This window comes from Neovison vison, chromosome 7 (assembly GCF_020171115.1).
Source record: "Neovison vison isolate M4711 chromosome 7, ASM_NN_V1, whole genome shotgun sequence".
In the NCBI taxonomy this organism is placed as follows: Eukaryota; Metazoa; Chordata; class Mammalia; order Carnivora; family Mustelidae; genus Neogale; species Neogale vison.
The window spans coordinates 54,668,483-54,693,737 of record NC_058097.1 but is presented as its reverse complement, the minus strand read 5'-3'; the positions used below and the strand labels follow the sequence as shown (position 1 = coordinate 54,693,737).

Sequence of the window (25,255 nt, the reverse complement as noted above, 5' to 3'; positions counted from 1 at the left end):
AGAGACAGCCACTAAGAAAGGGAATTAGGTGAGGATGTATTAGTTTTGGAGTCTTCCGTCTACCAGCCATCCCAGCACGCATGCAGCCTGGCCTCAGGTCCCTGAATAGAGAAGTCTCTTTTCTTTTGGATCTTTCCATTTACTGTGATTTAACACCTGAAACTCCTGGCTTAGACAATAGGAACTTTAGTGTCACTGGGCACTGAGTGGATGTCAGTAGGTATCTGAAGGTTCACAAGCCTGTTTCTTCATCTTAAAATGCAGGTAAGACCACCTATATCCTCACACATCTGTTCCACAGAGTAAATGTCTGGTAAATCCCTAGTACTAAGGATTTTTAAAATCAAGTATGTACTTCTTTAAAACATACTAACATGTCAATGAACAAAATAAACATCTAACTATAATACGCACATGGTTTAACTTAGAATAAAAAAGGAATCTAGTTCCTTTTTAAAATTATTTACTTATTTTTTAAGTGAGCTCTATGACCAACGTGGGGCTTGAACTCAAGACCCCAAGATCTAGAATCTCATGCTGTATGGCCTGAGCCAACCAGGTACACTCCAAATCTGGCTCTTCTTGTTTAAAGATAACTAAAATTATTTTCTCTGACTTTAGTCCGAGGTGGACTATGCCACACCAAGCCACAGTTTAGATAGACATTCTTGGGGCGCCTGGGTGGCTCAGTGGGTTAAGCCACTGCCTTCGGCTCAGGTCACGATCTCAGGGTCCTGGGATCGAGCCCCGCATGGAGCTCTCTGCTCAGCAGGGAGCCTGCTTCCTCCTCTCTCTCTCTCTGCCTGCCTCTCTGCCTACTTGTAACCTCTGTCAAATAAATAAATAAAATCTTAAAAAAAAAAATAGACATTCTTACAACAAAATGTGAGGCACCACATGTGAGAAAACCACGGAGTCCCTGGAGCTTTAAAGAGGAGAAAAAAACAAACAAACCTGAGATCTCAGAGTTTCTGTACTTAGGAAGAAAGGTTATATGATGTTAGCAAACTGTTATCACAAACATCTTTAAAATGGTAAATCCACATAAATGGAGATTAGGATAAAGCATAGGTAAATTATGGAAAATGATGTGATCATTTAAATTGTAGGTAATATGGTGGGGGGGAGGCATAGGAGTAGGGGACTCTATTTCAACCGGTCCCCTGAACTAGCTGGACATCTATCCATCCTGGACACCCACGAAATCTGCCTGAGATATAAGAAGATGCATCTGGAGCTCTACAAACAGAATGTCTCTGGCAGTTGGTCTCCAGGTATGAAGCAGGGAGCTATGATTCTGCAGGCAGATATAGGAGGATACACGGAAGGGGGAGGGAGCTTCAGTGATCTTGTGCCAGGAAGGCAAAAGCCTCCTGCACTGCGGACCTGGCGTAGATTTTGAAGACTGGAGGCCACAGGGAAAGGACTTCAGGGCAGCCCCCCAGACTGAAACCTGGAACTACAGGGGCACTGTCAGTTTTAGAAGCGCAAAGGGCAGAGACGTGCCCAGCCCTGGGAATGATGGTTGGGGGTGCTGCTGTGGGGAAAACAGCCCAGGTGGCTGCAGTTTTCAGCAGCACAGACAGAAACAGAAACAGTGTGGCCTGGAGGGCTTTCTGGAGAACAGACTGAGGCCTCTCTGTTCTGAGACAAAGGACTGGATAAGGTCACTTTTGCTCTGACTCTTGGAAGAGATGAGGAAAGCCACCAGAGAACAAAACACTCCTGCCCCCAAAACCAGTTTTCACTGAGCGCATACTCCCCCACAGGGGAGAGGGCAACTCTGTCCAAACAGGATTGTCTGAGGAACAGTGTGGCAGTCCCCGCCCCCAGAAGACATGCTGAAAGAACAAGAGGCCGACAACCCTAAGATTCTTATAAAACACAGGTGTATCTTGCTTGGGTTATGGTCAATAGTTTGGACTCTGTACATTCCCTCAACCACCCCTCAACAGAATGACTAAGGGGAGGAGCCCCAAACAAAGGAAAGAATCAGAGACTGTGGCCTCTGCCACAGAACTAAAGGATATGGATATGAGCAAGATGTTGGAAAAAGACTTCTGAGTAACAATTATCAAGGCGATACCTAAGCTTGAGAAAAAAAAATAACGATAGTATAGAATCTCTAAGGGCAGAAATGAGTTCTAATCAGGCCAAACTTAAAAATGCTATGAATGAAAGGCAGTCTAAACTGGATACTCCGACTGCCAGGTAAATGAGGCAGAAGAACAAATTAGTGAGCTAGAGAATGAGATGATAGAAAAGAAGGAAACTGAGGTGGCATGGGAAAAACAAAAATACAAGGGATCAAACTGAGAGATTAGTGACTCAGTGAAACATTTCAATATTAGAATTACTGGGATCCCTGAGGGGTGGAGAGAGAGAGAGGTCTAGAAAATATATTTGAGCAAACTGTAGCTGAGAACTTCCCTAATTTGGGAAAGGAAACAAGCATTCATGTCAAAGAGGCAGAGAGGACCCCTCCCAGTATCAATGAGGACAGACCAATGTCATGACATATTATAGTATAATTCATAAATCAAAGATCCAAGAAAACAATCTTGAAAGCAGCAATGGGAAGAGGACATTTCTTATGTACAGGGGGAGGAACACATCAGAATAACATCAGACCTGTCCACAGAGACCTGGCAAGCCAGAAAGGGCTGGTAAAGACATAGTGAAGGTATTAAATGAGAAGAACATGCAGCCAAGGATACTTTATCCAGCAAGGCTGTCTTTCAGAATGGATGGAGAGACACGGAGCTTCCAAGAGCAGTAGAAATTGAAAGAATCTGTGACCGTCAAGCTGGCCTGCACAAAATATTAAAGGGGGGGGGGTTCTATAAAAGGAGAACTTCCCCAAGAGTGATACAGAAATGTACAGAGACAATCTATAGAAACAAGGACTTCACAGGCAACATGATGACAATAAAATCATATCTTTCAAGAATCACTCTCAACATGAATGGCCTAAATGCTCCCATGAAATGGCACAGGGTTGCAGTTTGGATAAAAAGACAGGACCCATCCATATGCTGTCTATAAGAGACTTGTTTTGAACCAAAGATACATCCAGACTGAAAATGAAGGGATGGAGAACCATCTTTCATGCCAGCGGACTTCAAAAGAAAGCTGAGGTAGCAATTCTCACATCAGACAAATTAGATTTTAAGCTAAAGGCTAGAGGTAGAGATACAGAAGGACAGTATATCATTCTTAAAGGGTCTATCCAACAAGAGGATCTCACAATTCTAAATATTTATGTCCCCAACATGGGAGCAGCCAACTACATAAGCCATCTGTTAACCAAAATAAAAAGACATATTGATAACAATATGTTAACTGTAGGAGACCTCAACACTCCATTCTCAGCACTAGACAGATCATCTAAGCAGAAGAATCAACAAAGGATCAAGAGCTTGGCATGACACACTGGACCAGATGGACCTCATAGACATATACAGAACATTCCTCCATAAAACAGCAGAATACTTCTTCTCAAACGCACATGGAACTTTCTCCAGAATAGACCACATACTGGGTCCCAAATCTGGTCTCAACTGTTAACCAAAAGATTGAGATTACTCCCTGCATGTTCTCAATACAATACTTTGAAACTGGAACTCAACCACAAGAAAAAGTTTAGAAGAAATTCAAACACTTGGAAGCTAAAGAACATTCTGCTCAAGAATGTTTGGGTCAACAAGGAAATCAAAGAAGAACTTAAACAATTCATGGAAACTTATGATAAAGAAAACACATCATGGGACGCCTGGGTGGCTCAGTTGGTTGGACGACTGCCTTCGGCTCAGGGCGTGATCCTGGAGTCCTGGGATCGAGTCCCACATTAGGCTCCCAGCTCCATGGGGAGTCTGCTTCGCTCTCTGACCTTCTCCTCGCTCGTGCTCTCTCTCACTGTCTCTCTCTCTCAAATAAATAAATAAAATCTTTAAAAAAAAAAAAAAAAAAAGAAAACACATCAGTCCAAAACCTAAGGGATACTGCAAAGGTGGTCCTAAGGGAGATATACATAGCCATCCAAGCCTCACTCAAAAAAACAGAAAAACTTCTGAATACACAAATTAACTTTACACCTTAAATTTGGGGTAGCAAGAACAACAAATAAAAACAACAAACAAAAAAAACAATAAATAAAGCCTAAGCCAGGCACAAGAAGGGAGATAATTAAGATTAGAGCAAAGATCAATGAATTAGATATCAGAAATACAGGAGAACACATCAATGAAACTAGAAGCTGATTCTTTGAAAGACTTAGTAAGAGTGATAAACCACTGGCCATATGTATCCAAAAGAGAAAGGACCCAAATTAATAAAATTATGTAATAAAATTATGAATGAAAGGGGAGAGATCATGACTCACACCAAGGAAATAGAAACAATTCTTAGAGTGCTTGCTTCAGCAGCACATATACTAAAATTGGAAGAAACAATTTTTAGAAATTATCATCAACAACCAAATGCAAAAAAATTAAGCAATCTAGAAGAAAGGAATGCATTCCTGGAAACCTATAAAACTACCAAGACTGAAGTAGGAAGAAATTAACAACCTGAATAGACCAATAACTGGTAACAAGATTGAAGCAGTGATCAAAAACCTCCCAAAAAACAAGATTCCAGGGCCTGATGGATTCCCTGGGGAAATTTACCAAATATTCAAAGAAGAAATAAAACCTATTCTCCTGAAGCTGTTTCAAAAAGTGGAACAGAAGGAAAACTTCCAGACTCCTAAGGTCAGAATTACCTTGATCCCAGAACCAGGCAAAGACCCCAGAAAAAGGAGAATTTCAGACCAATATCCCCGGTGAATATGGATGCCAAGATTCTCAACAAGATCCTAGATAATAGGATCCAACAGTACATTACAAGGACTATCCATCATGACTGGGTGGGATTTATCCCTGGGAAGCAAATGTGGTTCAACATTCACAAATCAATCAATGTGACAGAACACATTAATAAGAGGATGGACAAGAAACACATGGTCCTCTCAACTGATGCAGAAAAAGCATTGACAAAATACAGCATTCTTTCCTGATTAGAATTCTTCAGAGTGTAGGGATACAGGGAACATTCCTCAATTCCATAAAAACCATCTATGAAAAGCCTACAGCGAATTATCATTCTCAATGGGGAAAAGCTGAGAGCGTTTCCCTTAAGATCAGGAACATGACAATGATGCCCATTCTCACCACTATCATTCAGCATAGTACTAGAAGTCCTAGCAACAGTGACCAGAAAAACAAAAAGAAATAAAAGGCATTCAAACTGACAAAGATAAAGTCAAACTCTCCTTCTATGCAGATGACATGATACTTCATGTGGAAAACCCAAAAGACTCCATCCCCAAATACTAGAACTCATACAGCAATTCAGTAATGTGGCAGGATGCAAAATCAATGCACAGAAATCAGTAGCTTTCCTATACACTAAGAGTGTAACTGTAGAAAGAGAAATTAGGGAATCAAGTCCATTTACAATAGCACCAAAAACCTGAAGATACCTCAAAATAAATCTAACCAGAGGTAAAGGATCTATACTCTAGAAACTACAGAACACTTATGAGAAGGCGTTGAAGACACAAAGAGATGGAAAAACATTCCATCATTCCATACTCATGGATTGGAAGAATAAACATTGTTAAAATATCTATGCTGCCTAGAGCAATCTATACTTCCAATGCCATCCCGATCAATATACCAATGGCATTCTTCAAAGTGCTGGAACAAACAATCCTAAAATTTGCATTGAACTACAAAAGAGCCCAAATTGCCAAGGAAATACTGAAAAAGAAAAACAAAACTGGGGCATCACGTTGTCTGATTTCAAGCTTTACTACAAAGCTGTGATCACCAAGACAGTATGGTACTGGCACAGAAACAGACACATAGACCAGGGGAACAGAGTAGAGAGCCCAGATATGGACCTGCAATTCTATGGTCAATTCATCTTCAACAAAGCAGGAAAAAACATCCAGTGGAAAAAAGACTCTTTAATAAATGGTGCTAGGAAAATTGGACAGCTATGTATAGAAGAATGAAACTTGACCATTCTCTTAAACCATACACAAAGATAAACTCAAAATGCATTAGAGACCTCATGTGAGGCAGAAATCCATCAAAATCCTAGAGAAGAAAACAGGCACTAACCTCTTTGACATCAGCCACATTAACTTCTTTCAAGATAGGTCTCCAAAGGCAAAGGAAACAAAAGCGAAAATAACCTTTTGAGGGGCGCTTGGGTGGCTCAATGGGTTAAAGCCTCTGCCTTCAGCTCAGGTCATGATCCCAGGGTCTTGGGATCGAGCCCCGCATTGGGTTCTCTGCTCAGTGAGGAGCCTGCTTTCCCCTCTCTCTCTGCCTGCCTCGCTGCCTACTTGTGATCACTCTCTCTGTCAAATAAATAAATAAAATCTTAAAAAAAAATAACCTTTTGAGACTTTATCAAGATAAAACGACTCTTCACAGCAAAGGAAACAGTCAACAGAACAAAGAGGCAACCCACAGAATGGGAGAAGATATTTGCAAATGACACTTCAGATAAAGGGCTGATATTCAAGATCTATAAAGAACTTCTCAAACTCAACACCCACAAAACAAATGATCAGGTCAAAAAATGGGCAGAAGACATGAACAGACACTTCTCCAAAGAAGGCATACAAATGGCTAACAGACACATGAAAAAATGTTCATAATCATTAGGCATCAGGGAGATTCAAATCAAAACCACATGGAGATACCACCTTATACCAGTTAGAATGGCAAAAATCGACAAGGCAAGAAACAACAAGTGTTGGAGAGGCTGTAGAAAAAGGGGAACCCTCTTACAGAGTCGGTAGGAATGCAAGTTGGTGCAGCCACTTTGGAAAACAGTGTGAAGGTTCCTCAAAAAATAAAAAATAGAGCTATGACCCAGCAATTGCACTACTGGTATTTACCCCAAAGATACAGATGTGAAAAGAAGGGCCATATGCACCCCAGTGTTCATAGCAGCAATGTCCACAAGAGCCAAACTGTGGAAGGAGCCGATATACCCTTCAACAGATGAATGGATGAAGAAGATGTGGTCCAAATCCACAATGGAATATTCCTCAGCCATCAGAAAGGACAAACACCCACCATTTGTATCGACATGGACGGGACTGGAGGGGATTATGCTGAGTGAAATAAGTCAAGCAGAGAAAGACAATTACCATAAGGTTTCACTTATTTGTGGAACGTAAGGAATAGCACAGAGGACATTAGAAGAAGCAAGGAAAAAATGAAGGCGGGGAATTCAGAGGGGGAGATGAAGCATGAAAGCCTGTGGACTCCAAGAATCAAACTGAGAGTTTTAGAGGGGAGGGGGTGGGGGGACGGTGGGCCTGGTAATGGGCATTAAGGAGGACACCCACTATAATGAGCACTGGGTGTTATATGCAAACAATGAATCATGGAACACTACATCAAAAATTAATGATGTACTGTATAGAGACTAACATCACCATCATCATCATCAACATCATAAATTGTAGGTAGTATAAAATTACATTTACAAATGCAAAATGTGGGCGCGTGGGTGGCTCAGTGGGTTAAAGCCTCTGCCTTCAGCTCAGGTCATGATCCCAGGATCCTGGGATTGAGCCCCGCATCGGGCTCTCTGCTCAGCAGGGAGCCTGCTCCCCGCACCGCCCTCCCCCAATCCCTGCCACCTACTTGTGATCTCTGTCAAATAAATAAATAAAATCTTAAAAAGAAAATCCAAAATGTACTTAAAGTATGATTAAAAATCTAGACATGTCAACTCAAATGAGAAGGAATGTGGGACAATTAAAACTGATTTGTAAACATATTTGTAATGTGTAATATTTTTTTTTAATATTAATTTTCACACTATTATTTGGAAATAAAAAGCAAACGTCTTGGGTCCCCTTTTACCCTTTCCAAGCAGGGGTAAAATGCATCCGATCTTTTGAAATGAGACATCATTTCAAGGAATAGGAAGGCAAGCCCAACTTACCTGGAACTTGGTCATTTTTCTCCTTTTCCTTCTGGGGAGAGGCAGAGCTCTGGGATGGCAAAACTGTGGAAGGGAAAGTCATCATGAGAGAGCTGCTAGTCCGTGTGGTGCTTTGTGCCAAAAGGAAAAAGTGCCTCTTTCTCCAGGCAGAACTTAGAACAGGAGCTGGATTCCAGCTTCCCCTGGGCGCCCTCAGTCAGCTGCCTTCATACAAAAACAGTCCCTAACATAAGTGCTTCTGGTAGTTTCCAGAGCACTCCTGAGCCTGGGTAGGAGAGGAAATGAGAGACATACAGGCAATATAACTTAATGGGGCCAAAGTAGCTGGGTTCAAATTCTGCATTTCTGCTTATTGCTTTCTACTTCCTAGCAGCGTAAACCCTGAGGGAGTTATTAATCTTTCTGCGCCTCCATCCAGTCACATGTAAACGGGGATCATAATAATGTCAGTATTCCCTATGTCTTGCAGTGTCAAATAAGCAGATGCCATTATGCTTCATAAAACTTCCCTTGCAGATTTGTTAAAAAAAAAAAGTTAAAATAAAAAAAGAATGTTTTAAGACACCCAGAATTCGGAGCCATGAGTTACCGTTACCCTAACTGATTGGTGATCCCACAGATAATTTGTTGTACTGCTAATGATAGACTATCATGCTTCCCCCCACATTACACCATTTTAATAGGTGTAATTACTTGAGCATGTTACTTAGCTGGAAGAGCCTCAACTAAGTTTCTTCTTCCGTATGCACGGAGGCAAATAATGGCTAATAACCGCAGACTAAGAAATCCTGCTGCATGTAAACTAAGGGCACGCAGCTGCCGCACGCTGCGAACAGTTAAGGACTCGCTATGCCGCAGGCACTCTGCGAGGCCGTGCTCACAGCTGTTTCTCTGGGATAAACCACGGAGAACTTTCCCCAGGGTCCGTCTGAAGAGAACTCTAATGTCACGGAGGAGTCCAGGCGTGCAGGACCGGCCCCCCAGCGTAAATCAGTGAAGGGCCAGCGGAGCTGCAGCTAGGGCTCCGAGCCCACGCCGGGCTCTCAGGAGCTTCCCAGCCACCCGGGGCCCGAGTTTGACGACAGAATTCACGGTCCCGTCCGATCCTGCACCAGGCACTGATTTCTAGCTTTCCTACCCAATCTCACTGAATTCCCAGAACACCACTGGGAAGGCGCTAACGCTTTTTAGCCAAGGGGAAACCGAGGCAAGGAGCTGTCAAGTCACTCGCCCGTTGTTTTACCGCGAGGCGGGCGCAGCGCGGGCTGGCAGGTCCGCGACCTGGGCCAGGGGCGCGGAGAGCGCGGGAGACCTTCAAACTCCGCTCGCCACGCGCGTCCGCCCAGACGCCGAGGCTCCGCGGAGCAGCGGCACTCCGCCGCCGCTGCCTTCGTCCCCGTCCTCCGCCGCCGGCTGCGACACCCCTTCCCCAGGAGCGAAGGCCGGCTGGCTGTTGGCCCCACGCCGAGGCCGAGAAGGCTCGGAGGGACCGCAGGAACGCGCGGTTAACTCACCTCACTGCCAGCAACCTCGGCCCCGACCTCGCCTTCCAGGAGCGGAAGTGCCTCCGAGCCGCCGACTACATCCAGCTCCTGGACTACACTTCCCAGAATGCCCAGGGGAAGCGCCTCAGGTTTCGCGCACCTGCTGGACTACATTTCCCAGAATGCAGCTCGCGCGGCCGCGCCTCCCACCAGCTGGCTCTCGGTTCTGGCAAAGATGCGATTCAGCTTGAGTCCTTCCTCTGGCGCTGTAACTGTCAGATTTCTTTTTGTTTCATACATTTCTTAAAGCTCATGAGAAAGGAATTGCGAGCTGAAGCTTACACGGTGAAGTTAACCAAGATTTTTAGCGGGAGCAAGTCGGGGGATGGTGCTAAAAATGGAAAACGTGAAAATGACTTAGGCTGAACCTAAGTTCCTTAGGGGACTTTGGATCTCAAAGCTGCATCAGGTGTCGGCTCCTTGGATATCACCGTTACGACCGTCGATAATACGGAGTTTATTGCTAATCGCGGTAAGGGAGAACACCGCCGCAACGGACACAGCAGCTCCACGGGGCCGCGAAGTCAAGGTTGGAATTCACTGAGAATTTCAAGTTTGGTTTCAATGCAACGAACTTGATTAGGTTTGCGTAAGGTTCATGGTACTACAGTCCAAGATTGGGGGGAGCGGGGAGGGTTTTTAGGTGCCAGGTGCTGCTGCTTGCTTTCGAAGAGATTTAAGGTTAATGGAAGATTGAAGATTGATGGAACCTGTGGAAGTTCCCGTGATGAAAAATCAAGAAATCTGCTTGGACGGGAATCCCCTGGAACAGTAAAGGCGTGCTAATGACAACAGTTATGTTAACATAGACGGTATACTGTGGGGAGGGAGGGAGGCAGGAAGTTTCATTCCTCAGTGTCCAAGCTATCCACGCGATGTGTCTTGTGGGGAGGGAAGGGAAAGAGATAAGGGGAATGTGCTTGACTCCTCTGCCTCCTTTATTGTCCACAAGGCACCTAAGGGCTATCGACACTGTTTTGTGGCATGAGCTACTCATCCTAATAAGCTGAGAATTTGCAAAAAGTTGATACATTGATTATGCTCCAAAGAGAAATATCTCGAATTTCATTTACAAAAATGAGTTGTATTAAAAAACGATTCAAGTGACTTTAAAGTTCTAATTGGCTTTATGTGACGATTCTTTTTTTTTAAGATTTTATTATTTGACAGACAGAGATCACAAGTAGGCAGAGAAGCAGACAGAGAGAGGAGGAAGCAGGCTCCCTGCTGAGCAGAGAGCCCGATGCGGGGCTCAATCCCAGGACTCTGGGATCGTGACCTGAGCTGAAGGCAGAGGCTTTAACCCACTGAGCCACCCAGGTGCCCCTTATGTAACAATTCTTGAATTAAGCATCATCCCTTCTAGTAAATGGAAGGGAGCTCCCAGGAGCTGCGCAAATGGTCCATACAAGGAGGTGATTAGGAAAAAAAAAAAAAAAAAAAAAGGAAGAAGGAAGGAAGGAAGAAAAGGGAAGAAAAGAAAGAAGAAAATGATTATTTCGGGTCAGGTTAACTTGTCTTAGGGGAAGGCAGGGAGTCTCATCAGGCAAATTATTCCACTCCTGGGATAGAAGTCTTAGTTTGCCATCCTGGGGACAAGTGATTCCCCCTTCATTCGTTTATTCGTTCCTTCCTTCCTTCTTCCCTCTCTTCCTCCTTCCCTCCTTCCCTCTGTTTCCCACTCTTTGCTTTCTCTCCCTCTTTCTTTTTCTTTCTCTCTCTCTTTCTTCTTCCCTCTCTCTCCCTCTCTCTCTCCCCCTTCCTCCTTTTCCTTACTTCCGTTCCTTTTTTCCTTTCCTTTCCTTTCAAATAGTTGTGGCAGATGAAAATAGCTCTATTGCAGGGAACTTCAGAAAATACTGTGGGGTGTGCTTTTTATAAAATTTAAATTGTTTTGTAATTCAAGTTCAGCTTCAGTTTATTTCATTACATAGTTTTACTATGTACTATTCTGCTCCCAAATAAAGTGTTTTGTGATTGAATAACCCAAGTGAAACCAGGAAGCCACGATTTTTCTCCTCAGCTGGAAATGTATTTGTAGCTTTTTATTATGAAAGTTTTCAAACATTTACAAAAGCAGAGAGAATAGTAAAATGTACCTCATATACTCATATCCTAAATTTAATACCGTTTTAACCATCTCATTCATATATCATTTTAAAAAATATTTTATTTATTTGACAGACAGAGATCACAAGTAGGCAGAGAGGCAGGCAGAGAGAGAGGAGGAAGCAGGCTCCCTGCTGAGCAGAGATCCCGATGTGGGGCTGGATCCCAGGACCCTGAGATCATGACCTGAGCCAAAGGCAGAGGCTTTAACCCACTGAGCCACCAAGGCGCCCCTCATTCATATATCATTTTTATTTTTTAATTTTAGATACAGAATCTTAGAACAAATCCCTGACATCGTGTTTTTAACTCCTCAATACTTTGGTAAATATTTCCTTAAAATATTTTGTTTCAAAACCACAGTATCATTATCACACTCAGTAATAATTACCAATAAACCCTTCACATCTCCCACTACCTGTAGAACTGTGCGCAGAGTTAGGGGCCTCCAGAAAAAGAAAGCGGAGATAGGGCTTTCATGACAGAAGTTACTTTAGGCCCCCAGCTGTTTTCCGTTATCCCTGTCCTACTGGCTCTACTTGCCTTAGCGCACCTCTTGCAAAACTTCCTAGGAGGTGTCAGAATTACCGAGAAATGCAAAAACCTCAGTAGTTGTAGATTTTTAAGGGAACAATGAGAATGCAAAAACTAAGTCTCTAGCAGCCCAGGATACAGCCTAACCATATCAGAGACAATAAACCAGCAGTAGAACTCCAGTGCTGTTTTCTTTCTTTCTTTTTTAAGATTTTATTGATTTATTTGAGAGAGAGACACAGTGAGGGAGGGTACACATGCAGGGGGACTAGGAGAGGGAGAAGCAGGCCTCCCACCGAGCATGTGGGACTCGATCCCAGGGCACTGGGATCATGACCTGAGCCAACGACAGATGCTTAAGACTGAGCCACCCCGGTGTCCCTTCCAGCGCTCTTTCCAAAGCAAACAAGACCCCGCGTTCCTTACCCAGGAGGAAGAGCTCAAGACCTCATCCAGTTTATACCGGCTCTCAGAGCATGCCCACAGCCCCATACCCTTGTCCAACAGTTACCTCTGCTTCATTATTCCACTAAAGTCTTCACCCTTGGAGGAGCACACAATTCATTTACATAATATGGGACGCCTGTATAGGCATGTTTTTTAAAGAGCATGCGCAACCTTGGGCCCACCTTTGCATATAATGACGAAGCTCCCTCTGCTAAATATTCATCCTAACCCCTGCTGGGGGAGTCACAGCTTTGGGAGCGAGTCCCTGTGATCTCCTTATCTGCTGCAAACAAAATTTCCTTGGCGTGTCAGCTCCACCCAATATAGTCTCTACCTCTAACTCACCAAGGAGCAAACTCGCATTAGTTTGGTTGCAGAAACAAACTAAAATGGGAGTCTCTTATGTCAGGGACAAAATGGAGCTGGTGAATGCAAGTGCGAGAAAGGAAACTTATAACCTGACCTGGAAGGAGTGTACATCTCTTCTCAGAAATCAACAGAAGACACCAGCCAGTTTCCAGGCCAGTTTGCCAGGTCTGTTCATGGCCGTCTCTGGACCTCCTTTCCTTGACTCCGCTACCCTGATTCAAGTAAAGAAGATGACTAGGCAACCAATGAACTAAAAAAAGCCAAATGTCTTTTATATGTATCCCATAAATATCTCTTAGCCTGTGAACAACTCAGAATTCATTGTTTCTGTAGCCTTGAGTTTCCTGGTTTGCAGGTCAAAAGGCTGGCAGTAAACTCATCCTTCCACTTCTGTTTTACTCAGTATGTAGAAATTGCCTTGACAATTGACATGCCCAAGCCCTATTCAAATTTTTCACGTCCAAAATCTCTCATAACTGCTCTATTTAAGTCAATGTCCAAACAGAATCCATTCATTCTATTTATCTGCTCAGGCACATTTATTTTTTTTTTTTTAAGAACACTTTTTAAAAGATTTTATTTACTTGAGAGAGAGCAAGAGAACGAGGGAAGGGTCAAAGGGAGAGGGAGAAGCCGGCTCCTCACTGAACAGGAAGCCTGTTGTGGGGCTTGGCCCCAGAACCCCAAGATCATGACCTGAGCCAAAGGCAGATGCTTCACTGACTGAGCCCCCTAGGCGCCCCTAAGAACACTTCTTAGTAATTTGTTTTATGAATTCCACTTTTAACAGCTAATATCTGCGTGCTTACAAAGGGACAGATTACTGTACAGTAACTCATTTAACCCTGATAACCCTATTAAGGCATGGAAAAAACACTTTCTAAGTCAGGAGAAGAAAATACATTCTAAGTGAGGAGGAAAATGATGATGCAGTTTTCTTAAAGAATTTTATTACGAAGTTTCTCACCAATTAGGGAAAAGCTTATTTATCAGTAAGAAAAAAGTCCTTATTTTATAACACAAGTGAAAAACACCAAAAAGAATTTGGCGCAGTAACTGTGGTGAACCCCAGCGCTCCCCTGTCCGGTTCCTGTCAACAGCACGCTCTCGGGTCCAGGCACATTTATTCTTGAATACTATCCTACTGTTCCTTTTTTCAGACCTTTGGCCTGCTGAGGAATTGCGTCAGTTGTCATGATGTCCCACATCTGGGATCTCTCCAATTATTTTTTGTGTCATTAAACAATTTGTTTCTCTATCTTATATGTTTTCTGTAAAGTTTATTATTTTAAGTTTATTATTATTATTTTTTAGTAATCGCTACACCCAGCTTGGGGTTCGAACTCATGACCCTGAGATCAAGAGTTGCATGCTCTTCTGACTGAGCCAGCCAGGCACTTCTATTTCTTAAAGTTTTATTTTATTTTTTTCAAGATATTATTTGAGAGACAGTGAGAGATAGAGAAAGAGAGAGAGAACGAGCATGAGGAGGAGTGGAGGGAGACGCTGACCCGCTGCTGAACAGGGAGCCTGACACAGGGCTCGATCCCAGGACCCCGGGATCATGACCTGAGCCAAATGCAGACGCTTAGCCAACAGAGCCACCCAGGTGCCCCTTAAAGTTTTTAATTCCATTAGTTAACACACACTATTATATCAGTTTCAGGTGTACAGCATAGTGATTCAATTCCTACAAATCTACAGTCCTGATTAAAGTACATCTCTTTTGCCAAAAAACCATGGATGATACTAGAAATATCTGAAAAAGATTAACTGAAACCAGTTCAAATCCTGGGCAATGTTCCTCTGAATAGGAAAATAAGTAACAGCAAATATGTGAAAAATAATGGTTTTAAAGAAAAGAAACTTTTTAAGGATTAACCGTTTTAAGATCAAAGGATTCCTCCCCAAAGTAAAAATGTTTGGTAATATCTGTTTTGCAGTTTCTTATATTAAACAGGATCAGTCTGATTATAGGAAAGACAAAAGGACTGCCAAATTAGAAAATATAACAGAGGCTTCCATTTTGAGTAATGGTAAAATAGGTAATTCCTATTATCTTACACACACACACACACACACACACAGAGTCTGTTGGTAAGCATCAGTAAATTGACAATGTGTACAAAATGAATAAGCCTGTAATTCAGGAGAACAGGGAAGCCTAGACAGAAAGCTGGTTACTGGGAGCTACTTTTCCCCCCAGGGGCGTAGGTCAGTTCTGAAAACAGTAAGGCTGAGAAGCAAGACTCTTATCTTTGACATGGTCATGGGTGTAGGCTTATAAAAGTTTGAGTCCAGGACCTGCCAAAAGTAGGTAACTGATAAAACTCCTGTATTTTGGGGCATTTAAAAGATTTTATTTATTTGACAGAGAGAGAGAAATCACAAGTAGGTAGAGAGGCAGGCAGAGAGAGGGGGGGAAGCAGGCTCCCTGCTGAGCAGAGAGCCTGATGCTGGGCTCGATCCCAGGACCCTGAGATCATGACCTGGGCTGAAGGCAGAGGCTTCACCCACTGAGCCACCCAGGCGCCCCTAAAACTCCTATATTTTGTACTGGATACCAGGAACCATTGCACCTAGGGGAAAGAGTAAAGAGCCTATAGATCTGCCCTGGCAGGGATCTGAAGCCCAAATCCAAATTAGCTATATCCTTGAAGCTATAGAAAAAGAATCCTGAATTTGCTAATGCCCTCAGCTATCTGAGAGTCAAGTGGATATCCTCTTTGGACAAAAGATATCATCCTAAACCTGAAATCATTTTGACAAATTTTAAAATACAATGTTAATATCAGACAAAATACATATATTTATTTATTTAAAGATTTTATTTATTTGTCTGGGAGAGAGAGAAAGGGAAAGAGAGAGAGAGAGAGAGAATGAGCAGCAGGAAGGGATAGAGGGAGAGGGAGAAGCATGCTCCCTTCTAAGCAAGGAGCCAGACATCAGGCTCGACCCCAGGACTCTGGGATCATGACCTGAGCTGAAGGCAGACGCTTAACCCACTGAGCCACCCAGGCGCCCCAGACAAAATATATTTTAAGGCAAAAAAGCATTGATAGACCACACAAAAGTTGCATGTGTATGTTCATAGCCTATTATTATTAATAACCAAAAAGGTGGAGGGGCGCCTGGGTGGCTCGGTGGGTGAAGCCTCTGCCTTCGGCTCAGGTCACTATCTCAGCGTCCTGAGGTCGAGCCCCGCATCTGGCTCTCTGCTCAGCAGGGCGTCTGTTTCCCCCTCTCTCTCTGCCTGCCTCTCTGCCTACTTGTGATCTCTCTCTCTCTGTGTCAAATAAATAAATAAAATCTTTTTTTAAAAAAAGGTGGGGGGGGTGCCTGGGTGGCTCAGTGGTTAAGGCCTCTGCCTTCGGCTGGGGTCATGATCCCAGGGTGCTGGGATCGAGCCTCACATCAGGCTCTCTGCTCAGCGGGGAGCCTGCTTCCTCCTCTCTCTCTTTCTCTCTCTCTGCCTGCCTCTCTGCCTACTTGTGATCTGTCTGTCAAATAAATAAAAATCTAAAAGAAAAAAAAAGGTGGAAACTAGTATCTATCAACGGATGAATAAGTAAGTAAAATGTGGTTTATCCACACGATGGAATATAATTTGGCCATAAAAAAGGAATGAAGTACTGATACATGGATGTACTTTGAAAACATGCCAAATAAAAGAAACCAGTCCAAATGCTACATAGTATGAGATTCCACATATATGAAATGTCTAGAATAGGAAAACCAATAGAGACAGAAGGTAGAGCAGTAGCTTCCAGGGGCTGAGAGGAAGGCAGAACGTGGAGTGACTGTGCATAGGGATCGAGTTTCATTTTGGAGTGATGGAGATGTTCTGGAGTGAGAATAATGGTTGCACACTCTATTAACATACTGAAAACCATTGAATTGTATACTTTAGAAGTGTGAATTTTATAATATGTGAATTATATCAATACAACCACTTTAAAAGCATTGCTAGAGAGACTCTTCATAGTGATAAAATGTTAAATTCACCAAGACCATAGGACACTTCTAAATTGTATGCACCTGTGTAATAAATAGTTTGGCTGAAATTTGTCTCCAGGTCCTGGAAGATAGGCCTTAAATCCTTAGAATCTGGTGAGTGATAGGAATCTTTCTTATTCATGGTGGTGGTGGGGTGTCCTCAGACTACACTGCTAGTTTATGCTGGAAAGATGAGTTATGGGGAACCCCTAGATATTCTATGATGATGGATGGAATGGGGGCTGATCGCACCAAAAAAACTAACCATGTGGTTCGAGCGTTGGGATTTGAACTGGGTAATATTAATCTGTAGGGGGAAAGGAGGCTAGAGATTGAGGCACAAGACCAGTGATTCAATCAATCATGTCTACGGACACTGAGGCTTGGGTAAGCTTCCCTAGTTGGCAATATTCTGAGTATTGTCACACGTCTGTATGCTGAGATGGCAACATGTCCCTCCCTTTTTTATTTGTCTCTCCTTTTGGCTGGTTCTGTTTATATACTTTTGCTAAAAACAAAACTGTAATTCATAAATATAGTGTTTTCCTGAGTTCTGTAAGTGGTTACAGTGAATTATCAAATCTAAAGTGTTGGTGGTCAGCTGGTTAGAAGTAAGGGTGGCAATGGAGTCCATGAACTTGCAGCTCTGGTGAAGACTTGAAGTCTTATGAGGACTGTGCCCCTAAAATATGCAGTCTGACTTACGTCTGGGTAGCTGGAATGAGAGGAGAGGTCATTGTACCACGTAATAACACAGGGGAATACTTTGATGATCTCAGGGTAGGAAAAGTTAATAAGTACATAAAGTTTCCCAATAATAAAAGGAAAGATTGCTATATTAGACCCTATTCAAATTAAAAATGCATCTGTTCATCACAAAACATTATGAGGCCTCATTTTAACAGTGAACAAAAATACTTTAAAAATCCCATTTCTAAGACATTTGGGAAAGCAGGAACACTGACTGGATATTTGATGATGTCAAGGAATGTTTTATGCATTGGGGCACAGAAAAGGAGAAGAAGGGGGAAAAGAAATAGAGGAGAAGAGAATGTATTGTGGTTATGTTTTAAGAATAAAATTCTTATCTCTTAGAGATACGTGTGGAAATTGCTTCAAAATAATACAGGTTGGGAAAAGCAGGTGGAGATAGAGATAAAATAAGATTAGTTATTTGTTAAAACTCAGTAATACGTATATAATGGTTCATTATATTATATGCATTTAAATTTTTTCTTTAAAAAAAAAACCAGGTTATAAGAGAGTAAAATGACAAAATGTTAATTTCACCAAGACCATAGACAAGTAAATCCAAGACCATAGACATAGTAAATCACGGGATGGGAGAAGATAAGTGCAGTACATATATCTGACAGGGGGCTTATATTAAAAATATAAAAAGAGCTCTCACAAGTCAATAAGAAGAGGCACAATCCAATAGAAAAACAATCAAGACACCTGAAAGGCATAATACAGGAATAGGAGTCCTGAATGGGTCCCTCTTCTCCCCTACTCCTAATTCCCAGTTACCTGTATCTTTTGAGGCAGCCCACAGCTGCTGGGACCTGTAGGTGAATAACACTGCCAGCTTCCCTACAGTGCAGGTGAGGGAGCCAGAGCTTTCTTCCTCTTCGTTGGAAAAAGCCTCAGTGAGTGTCTCAAGAGTGAGGAAGTGAGGATGTCAGTGTCTAGTCTGATGTCAAGGTCTGAGAAGTTTTACTGTGCCCAAGAGGTGTATACATTCCAGTTCTAACTGTGATTATGTAATAACTAAATTTAAATCAATTGTTTGAAAGGAAGCAAGGAAGAAATAAAGAAAAAAAAGCAAATATCCAGAATGATGAAGTCTGGCAAGAATTATAAACTTGGGGCATTGAGGTACTTACTTTTTTCCATTTGTTCCTTCATTAAACAAATACTTTTTTTAAAGATTTATTTATTTGGGGGGGAGGGGCAGAGGGAGAAACCATGCCACGTCAGCCATGAATCACCTCCTCTAACTGAATCCCCCAACTCAGGGTGACATAAGCTCTGCTCTAGGCAACTAGGCCAAGAAGACCTTCTCTCTCCATTTCCCAGTATAGGGCTATCATCTCCACCCAGGAGGGACAGGCTAACATCATTTGTCTTTCCCTCCAGCTTGATGATGCGGAAGCTCTATTCCAGGCAAGTACGGTTGAGAAGTCTGGGACTCCTTTCTACACTCAGTCCCCACCTGGAGTGAAGCTTCTTCTCCAGGTGTGGCAGACCAGAAAAATGGACTCTGATTGATCCTGCCCCAGCTTGCTCATGGGACAGAAGTCTTACCTCAGGAGAGGCTAGCTGATAAACCAAGGGCTCCTATCTCTGTATAATACCCTGCTTATAGAGAGGAGGGTCACTGTCTCAGCCCCCAGACCCAGAGAAGTGTGAAACATTCTGCCCAGGAGGAGAGGTAGACCATAAGAACAGAGAACTCTGCAGCTCTCCCTAAAGGGACTGGCTTTGTTTGAAAGAGTGTGGATGAGTTCAAGCTCAAGATCATTGTTCAAAACAAGGGGGATTTTGGAGACGAGGAATTAAGAGGAGGTTAGTACCTCCATGGGAGCTACAATAGAAACAGAATACCTCTTAGAGGCTTCACAGAGAGAACCAGAGAGAGAGAGAGAGAGAGAGAAATGGCTAAGAAAAGCCCTCATCAGGTTGGGGCAAGCCTCAAAGGCCTACAAAAGGGCGCATGGATTTACTGGTGAACTCCACCAAATATTTAAAGAAGAATTAACACCAATTCTTCACAAACTCTCCCAGAACACAGAAGCCAGGGATACTCTCAATTCATTCTATAAGGCCTGTATTACTCTGACACAAAATCAACAAAAGTATCACAAGAAAACTAAAGATAATAGTCCTTGCAAATATAGATGTAAAAATCTTCAATGAAATACTGGCTAACTTAATCCAGCAGTACATAAAAGGGATTATACAGAATGACCAGTGGGATTTATCTCAGGAATTCAAGGTTGGTTTAATACCTGGGTTATCATTAATGTGATGTCCCTGATAGAATAAGGGACAAAATCCACATTATTAACTCCTTAAACACATGAAAAGCAGTTGACAATAAAACCATTTTAAGAACAGTCTATAAACTAGGAATAGAAGAAACTTCCTCAATTTGATAAAAGACATCTGTGAAGAAAACACATTCAGCCAACACTGAATGTTTTCAGGAATAATGCAAGGATATCTGCTCTTGATACTTCAGCTCTGTACTGGTGTTTCTAGCTAGGACCAGCAGGCAAGAAGAAGAAAAAAAAGCATTCAGATAGAAAAGGAAGAATGCAACTATATTTGCATATGATAAACTTGTATATTGAAAATCCTAAGAAGTCAACTTGAAATTATTAGAACTAATGAGGAAGTTCAGCAACTGTAGAAGATCAACATAAAAAATTAATTTCTATACACTAGCAATGGAAAATCCAAAACTGAACTTAAGAAAAGATTAATATTTACTTAATAATTTCAGATATCCCATTTCACCTAGATTTACTGCTTTGGCAAAGTGACATTCACTGCAAAATCTAAAAGACAGAAGAAACCCACATAAAATCCTCCTTATCAGAACAAGTAATTATTTATGTGAGGTATCCTGCACATGTTATCTGATGCACGTAAACACGCACACACACATTTTTTTATATTAATCTGTGAAGATTGAAACCTGTTTTCTGTAAATTACATTATGTTTTGTCATGGTTTTAAAAGATTTTATTAAGTAATTTCCACACCCAACGTGGGCCTTGAACTCACAACCCCAAGATCGAGAGCCACAAGCTCCACTGTGTAAGCCAGCCAGGTGCCCCATGTTTTGTCACATTTATGCCATCATAATTGTTACAGGAATATACTAAGTCTTTTCAGACTCTATTGATGAACACTTGTTATATCCATTTGTAAAAGTGCAATGACATCATTGATACTTCTTTTCTGTTTTAAATTTTCTATTCTAAGGTTTGTAGATCTAAGAGAGACACATTAAACAGTTAAAAATATACTGGCCAATTCCTTTTCAACGTCTGTGTATGTTTTTATTGGCACCCACAGAGAAAAGTGTGTAAAGATGCCAACCTTGGAGCACCTGGGTGGCTCAGTGGGTTAAAGCCTCTGCCTTCAGCTCAGGTCATGATCCCGGGGTTCTGGGCTTGAGCCCCACATCGGGCTCTCTGCTCAGCGGGGAGCCGGCTTCCTCCTCTCTCTCTCTCTCTCTGCCTACTTGTGATCTCTGTCAAATAAATAAATAATATCTTTTAAAAATTATTTTAAAAAAGATGCCAACCTTGCCCCAATAATGAATACATTTGAAAATTAAATGACCAGAAGTGCCTGGGTGGCTCAGCAAGTTAAGGGTCCAACTCTTGATCTCAGATCAGGTCTTGATCTCAGGGTCATGAATTCAAACCCCATGTTGGGATCCGTGCTGGGCATGGAGCCTACTTTTAAAAGAAAAATTAAATGACCAAATGTTAAAAATTTAAAAAAACCTTTCCTTTTGGAGATTGGGAAGAATACTTGATAGGGAACTTGAGAAAACTACTGTCCTTGAAGTTCAACATAATCCTACCTGAAATGTTGCTGGAAGAAATGCTCCCATACTCTGAATAAAATCATAACTAAAGCCTTGGGACACCTGGGTGGTTCAGTCATTAATCATCTGCCTTTAGCTCAGGTCATGATCCCAGGGTCCTGGAATGGAGCCCTGCATTAGGCTCCCTGCTTGGCAGGAAGCCTGCTTCTCCCTTTCCCACTTCCCCTGCTTGTGTCCCCTCTCTTGTTCTCTGTCAAACAAATAAATAAATGAAATATTTTAAAAAAATAATATCAAAGCCTCAATGAAACTATGCAGAATAAAAAAGCAATTACCAATTGCTTGACTTTACTTGCTTGAGCTTACTATGACAATTTTGTCATTAGTAACTACTTTTAACACTTTCTAAGTGCTACATTAAAATTCTATTTGAACACTGTATTGGGGACAAAAGATTCAAGTGTTATGTAGTATCCTATTACTGATAGGCTAAAAAAATAATTTTCAGTTAGGCTGTACTGTCATAAAAATCACAAAGAATAGTTAAACTCATATTGTATGTAAGCAGTGGAACACCAGACAGAGTCCCAAATGATAAGAACCCAACTTGAGAACGCTTTTATAAATTAGCCAAAGACAGCCCCTGTGTATTGGCTCTGTGCTGTTTAGTTCTTCATAGCAGACTGGGACTGTTAGCTTAGAAGCCTGCTAGTGCCACACTCAAATCCAATTAAACATATTCATTTGTTTTTGTTTTAATTAATTTTATTTTTTCAGTGTGTTCCAAGACTCACTGTTTATGCACTCAGTGCTCCATGCAATATGTGCCCTTCTTAATACTCACCACCAGGTTCACCTAACCCCCCAAGCCTCTCCCCTCCAAAACCCTCAGTTTGTTTCTCAGAGTCCACAGTCTCTCATGCTTCATCTCCCCCTCCGATTTCCCCAAATTCACTTTTCCTTTCCTTCTCCTAATGTCCTCCATATTATTCCTTATGCTCCACAAGTAAGTGAAACCATATGATAATTGACTTTCTCTGCTTGACTTATTTTACTCAGCACAATCTCCTCCAGGTCCGTCCATGTTGATGCAAAAGTTGGGTAGTCATCCTTTCTGATGGATACATAATATTCCATTGTATATATGAACCATATCTTCTTTATCCATTCTTCTGTTGAAGGGCATCTTAGCTCTTTCCAGAGTTTGGCGATTGTGGCCATTGCTGCTATGAACACTGGAGTACAGATGGCCCTTATTTTCACTACATCTGTATCTTTGGGGTAACAGTGTCTTTTGAAAAGCACAAGTTTTAAATTTTGATGAAGTACAGCTGATCAATTTTCTTCTATGGGTCATACCAAGAACTCCGTGACTAACTCAAGGTGATAAAGAAAGCTATCCCACATTTTCCACTTTTTACTGTTTAGGATTTACATTTAGGTCTAAGACCCATTTTGAGTTATTTTTTCATATGGTATGATGTATAGGTTGAGAGTCATTCTTTTGCACATGGGTGCTTAATTATTCCTGAATACTTTGCTGAAAGATTATTTCTCCCATTAAATTGCTTTGGCACAGTTGTCAAAAGTCAACTGACCACATATATTTGGGTCTATTTCTGGACTCTATTATGTTCTACTGTTTTATGTGTCTATCCTTTCACCAATACCACACTATCTTGATATTAAGTCTTGAGATCAGATAGTGTGAATCTTCCAATATTGTTTTACTTTTTTATTTTTTAGTTCATTTTTATTTCTTTGCTTCTTGCAGATTTTAGAAATAGCTTGTCTATTTCTGCAAAAACTCCTGCTGGAATAGTGAGTGGGACTTGTTGCACTTATAGATCACTTTAGGATAAATTGCTTAACAAAATTGAGTCTTCCATTCTATGAGAAACTCATATCTATTTGTTTGAATGATCTTTTAATTTTTTCATCAGTATTTTGTAATCTGCAGCATAGGGATCACACACACTCATGTCCCCTGCTCACCCCCCCCAATTATATATTTGGTGCTATCGTAAATGGTACTGCTTTTTTCTTTCCTGATTTCAATTTCCAATACTTCAGAACAAGTATAGTGATTTCTGTATATTAGTCTTTTATCCAGTGACTGTGCTAAACTAATTTATTAGTTCTTTTGTTAATTCCTTGAACTTTTCTGCATAATCTTGGCTTCTGCAATTAGAGTTTTATTTCTTCCTTTCCTTTTTTTTTCTCACCTTAGTGTGTTGGCTACTACCTCTCATATGATGTTGACATGGGGTGGTGAGAGTATAAGTCCTTGCCTTGTTTCCAAACTTCAGGTGAAAGGATCCAATCTTTTTTTTTTTCCTTCTAGTGATTTGTATTTTATTTTTTATATTAACTAACCAGAATTAAAATGAAAACTTAAAAAAAAATTCAATCTTTCACCATTAAAAATGATGTTATCAATATTTTTGCCAATGGCCTTTATCAGCTTGAGGAAGTTTCCCTTTAATTCCTAGGTTTTGGGGTTTTTTTTAAAGTCATGAATTAATGTTCAATTTTGTCAAAACCTTCTTCTCCTTCTAACTGAATTAGACAGTTTGACTTCTGTATATTGAAACAATCTGCAATTTCAGAATCTATACCACTTGTGATGAATTATCCTTTGTAATTCATCACAAATAATATTTTGTTGGTAATTTCCACATCTATTGTCTTGAAGAATATTAGTAGTTTTCTGCTTTTATAATGTCACTGTTGGATTTTGTTATCAGGGTAATGCTGCTTCATAGAATGACAGGTATCATGTCTATAATTTTTTTTAAGATTTTGATTAGAATTAAAATCATTTTTTTCCTGACGTATTTGGCTAGAATTTGCCAGTAAAGCCATTTGCACCTAGGTTTTCTTCGCTAGATGGGTTTTTTCTTTTTTAAAGTTTTAAACAAAAAAGCTAGTAGAACTAATAAATTACTTTAGCAAGCTATTAGTGTTAGAGGTAGAATTTAGTGATTCATCAGTTGCATACAACACCTAGCTAAAATGCTAGATGGTTTTTATCTATACATTCAACTTCTTTAGGAGATAGAGGACTATCCAGTCTCACTTCTTGTGTATGCTTTGATAATATGTGTCTTTCAAGGAATTCATACATTTTGTTGAAATTGTTAATTTTATCAGCATAAAAATGTTTCTAATGTGAAGTTTGTTCCCAATATTTTCAGGGACCTTGACACCTGGAACCATGCACTGGATTGACATTCTAGAACTGCTGCTCCTGGTGGTTGGTAACAGGTATCACTTGCTTGATACAGTTTAATTCCATTTGGAATAGAGAACATACTTTGCATGATTTTAAGTTTGGTCTGGTTTGCTTTATGGTCCAGAATACGATTTATATTGGCAAATGTTCCAGATCACTTGAAAGTAATGCATATTCAGCCACTATTGGATGACATGTTCTCTAAATGGCAAATAAGTCAAGCTGGGTGGTAACGTTGTTCAAGTCTTCGATATCCTTACTGATTTTCTGTCTTCTTGTTTTGTCAATTACTAAGGGAACTATTTAGTTTTTCAAATATACTTGTGGGTTTCTATCAGTTCTTGCTTCATGAATCTCGAAAAACTTGTTAGGTACATACACATTTAGAATTGTATGTTACTTGCTAATATTCCTTGTATGAACCCTTTGTTGGTATGA

General features: G+C 41.1%; 1 protein-coding gene across 1 annotated transcript in view; it reads right to left on the bottom strand.

The window, feature by feature from the left end:
• Nucleotides 1–8,041, bottom strand: part of ZNF235 (zinc finger protein 235) — a 31,018-nt gene extending 22,977 nt beyond the window's left edge. The window contains exon 1 of the mRNA XM_044257185.1: nucleotides 8,017–8,041. Coding sequence (XP_044113120.1) covers nucleotides 8,017–8,031 — 15 coding nt within the window. The 5' untranslated portion in view covers nucleotides 8,032–8,041. The remainder of the gene's footprint in view (nucleotides 1–8,016) is intronic.
• Nucleotides 8,042–25,255: the final 17,214 nt, after the last annotated feature.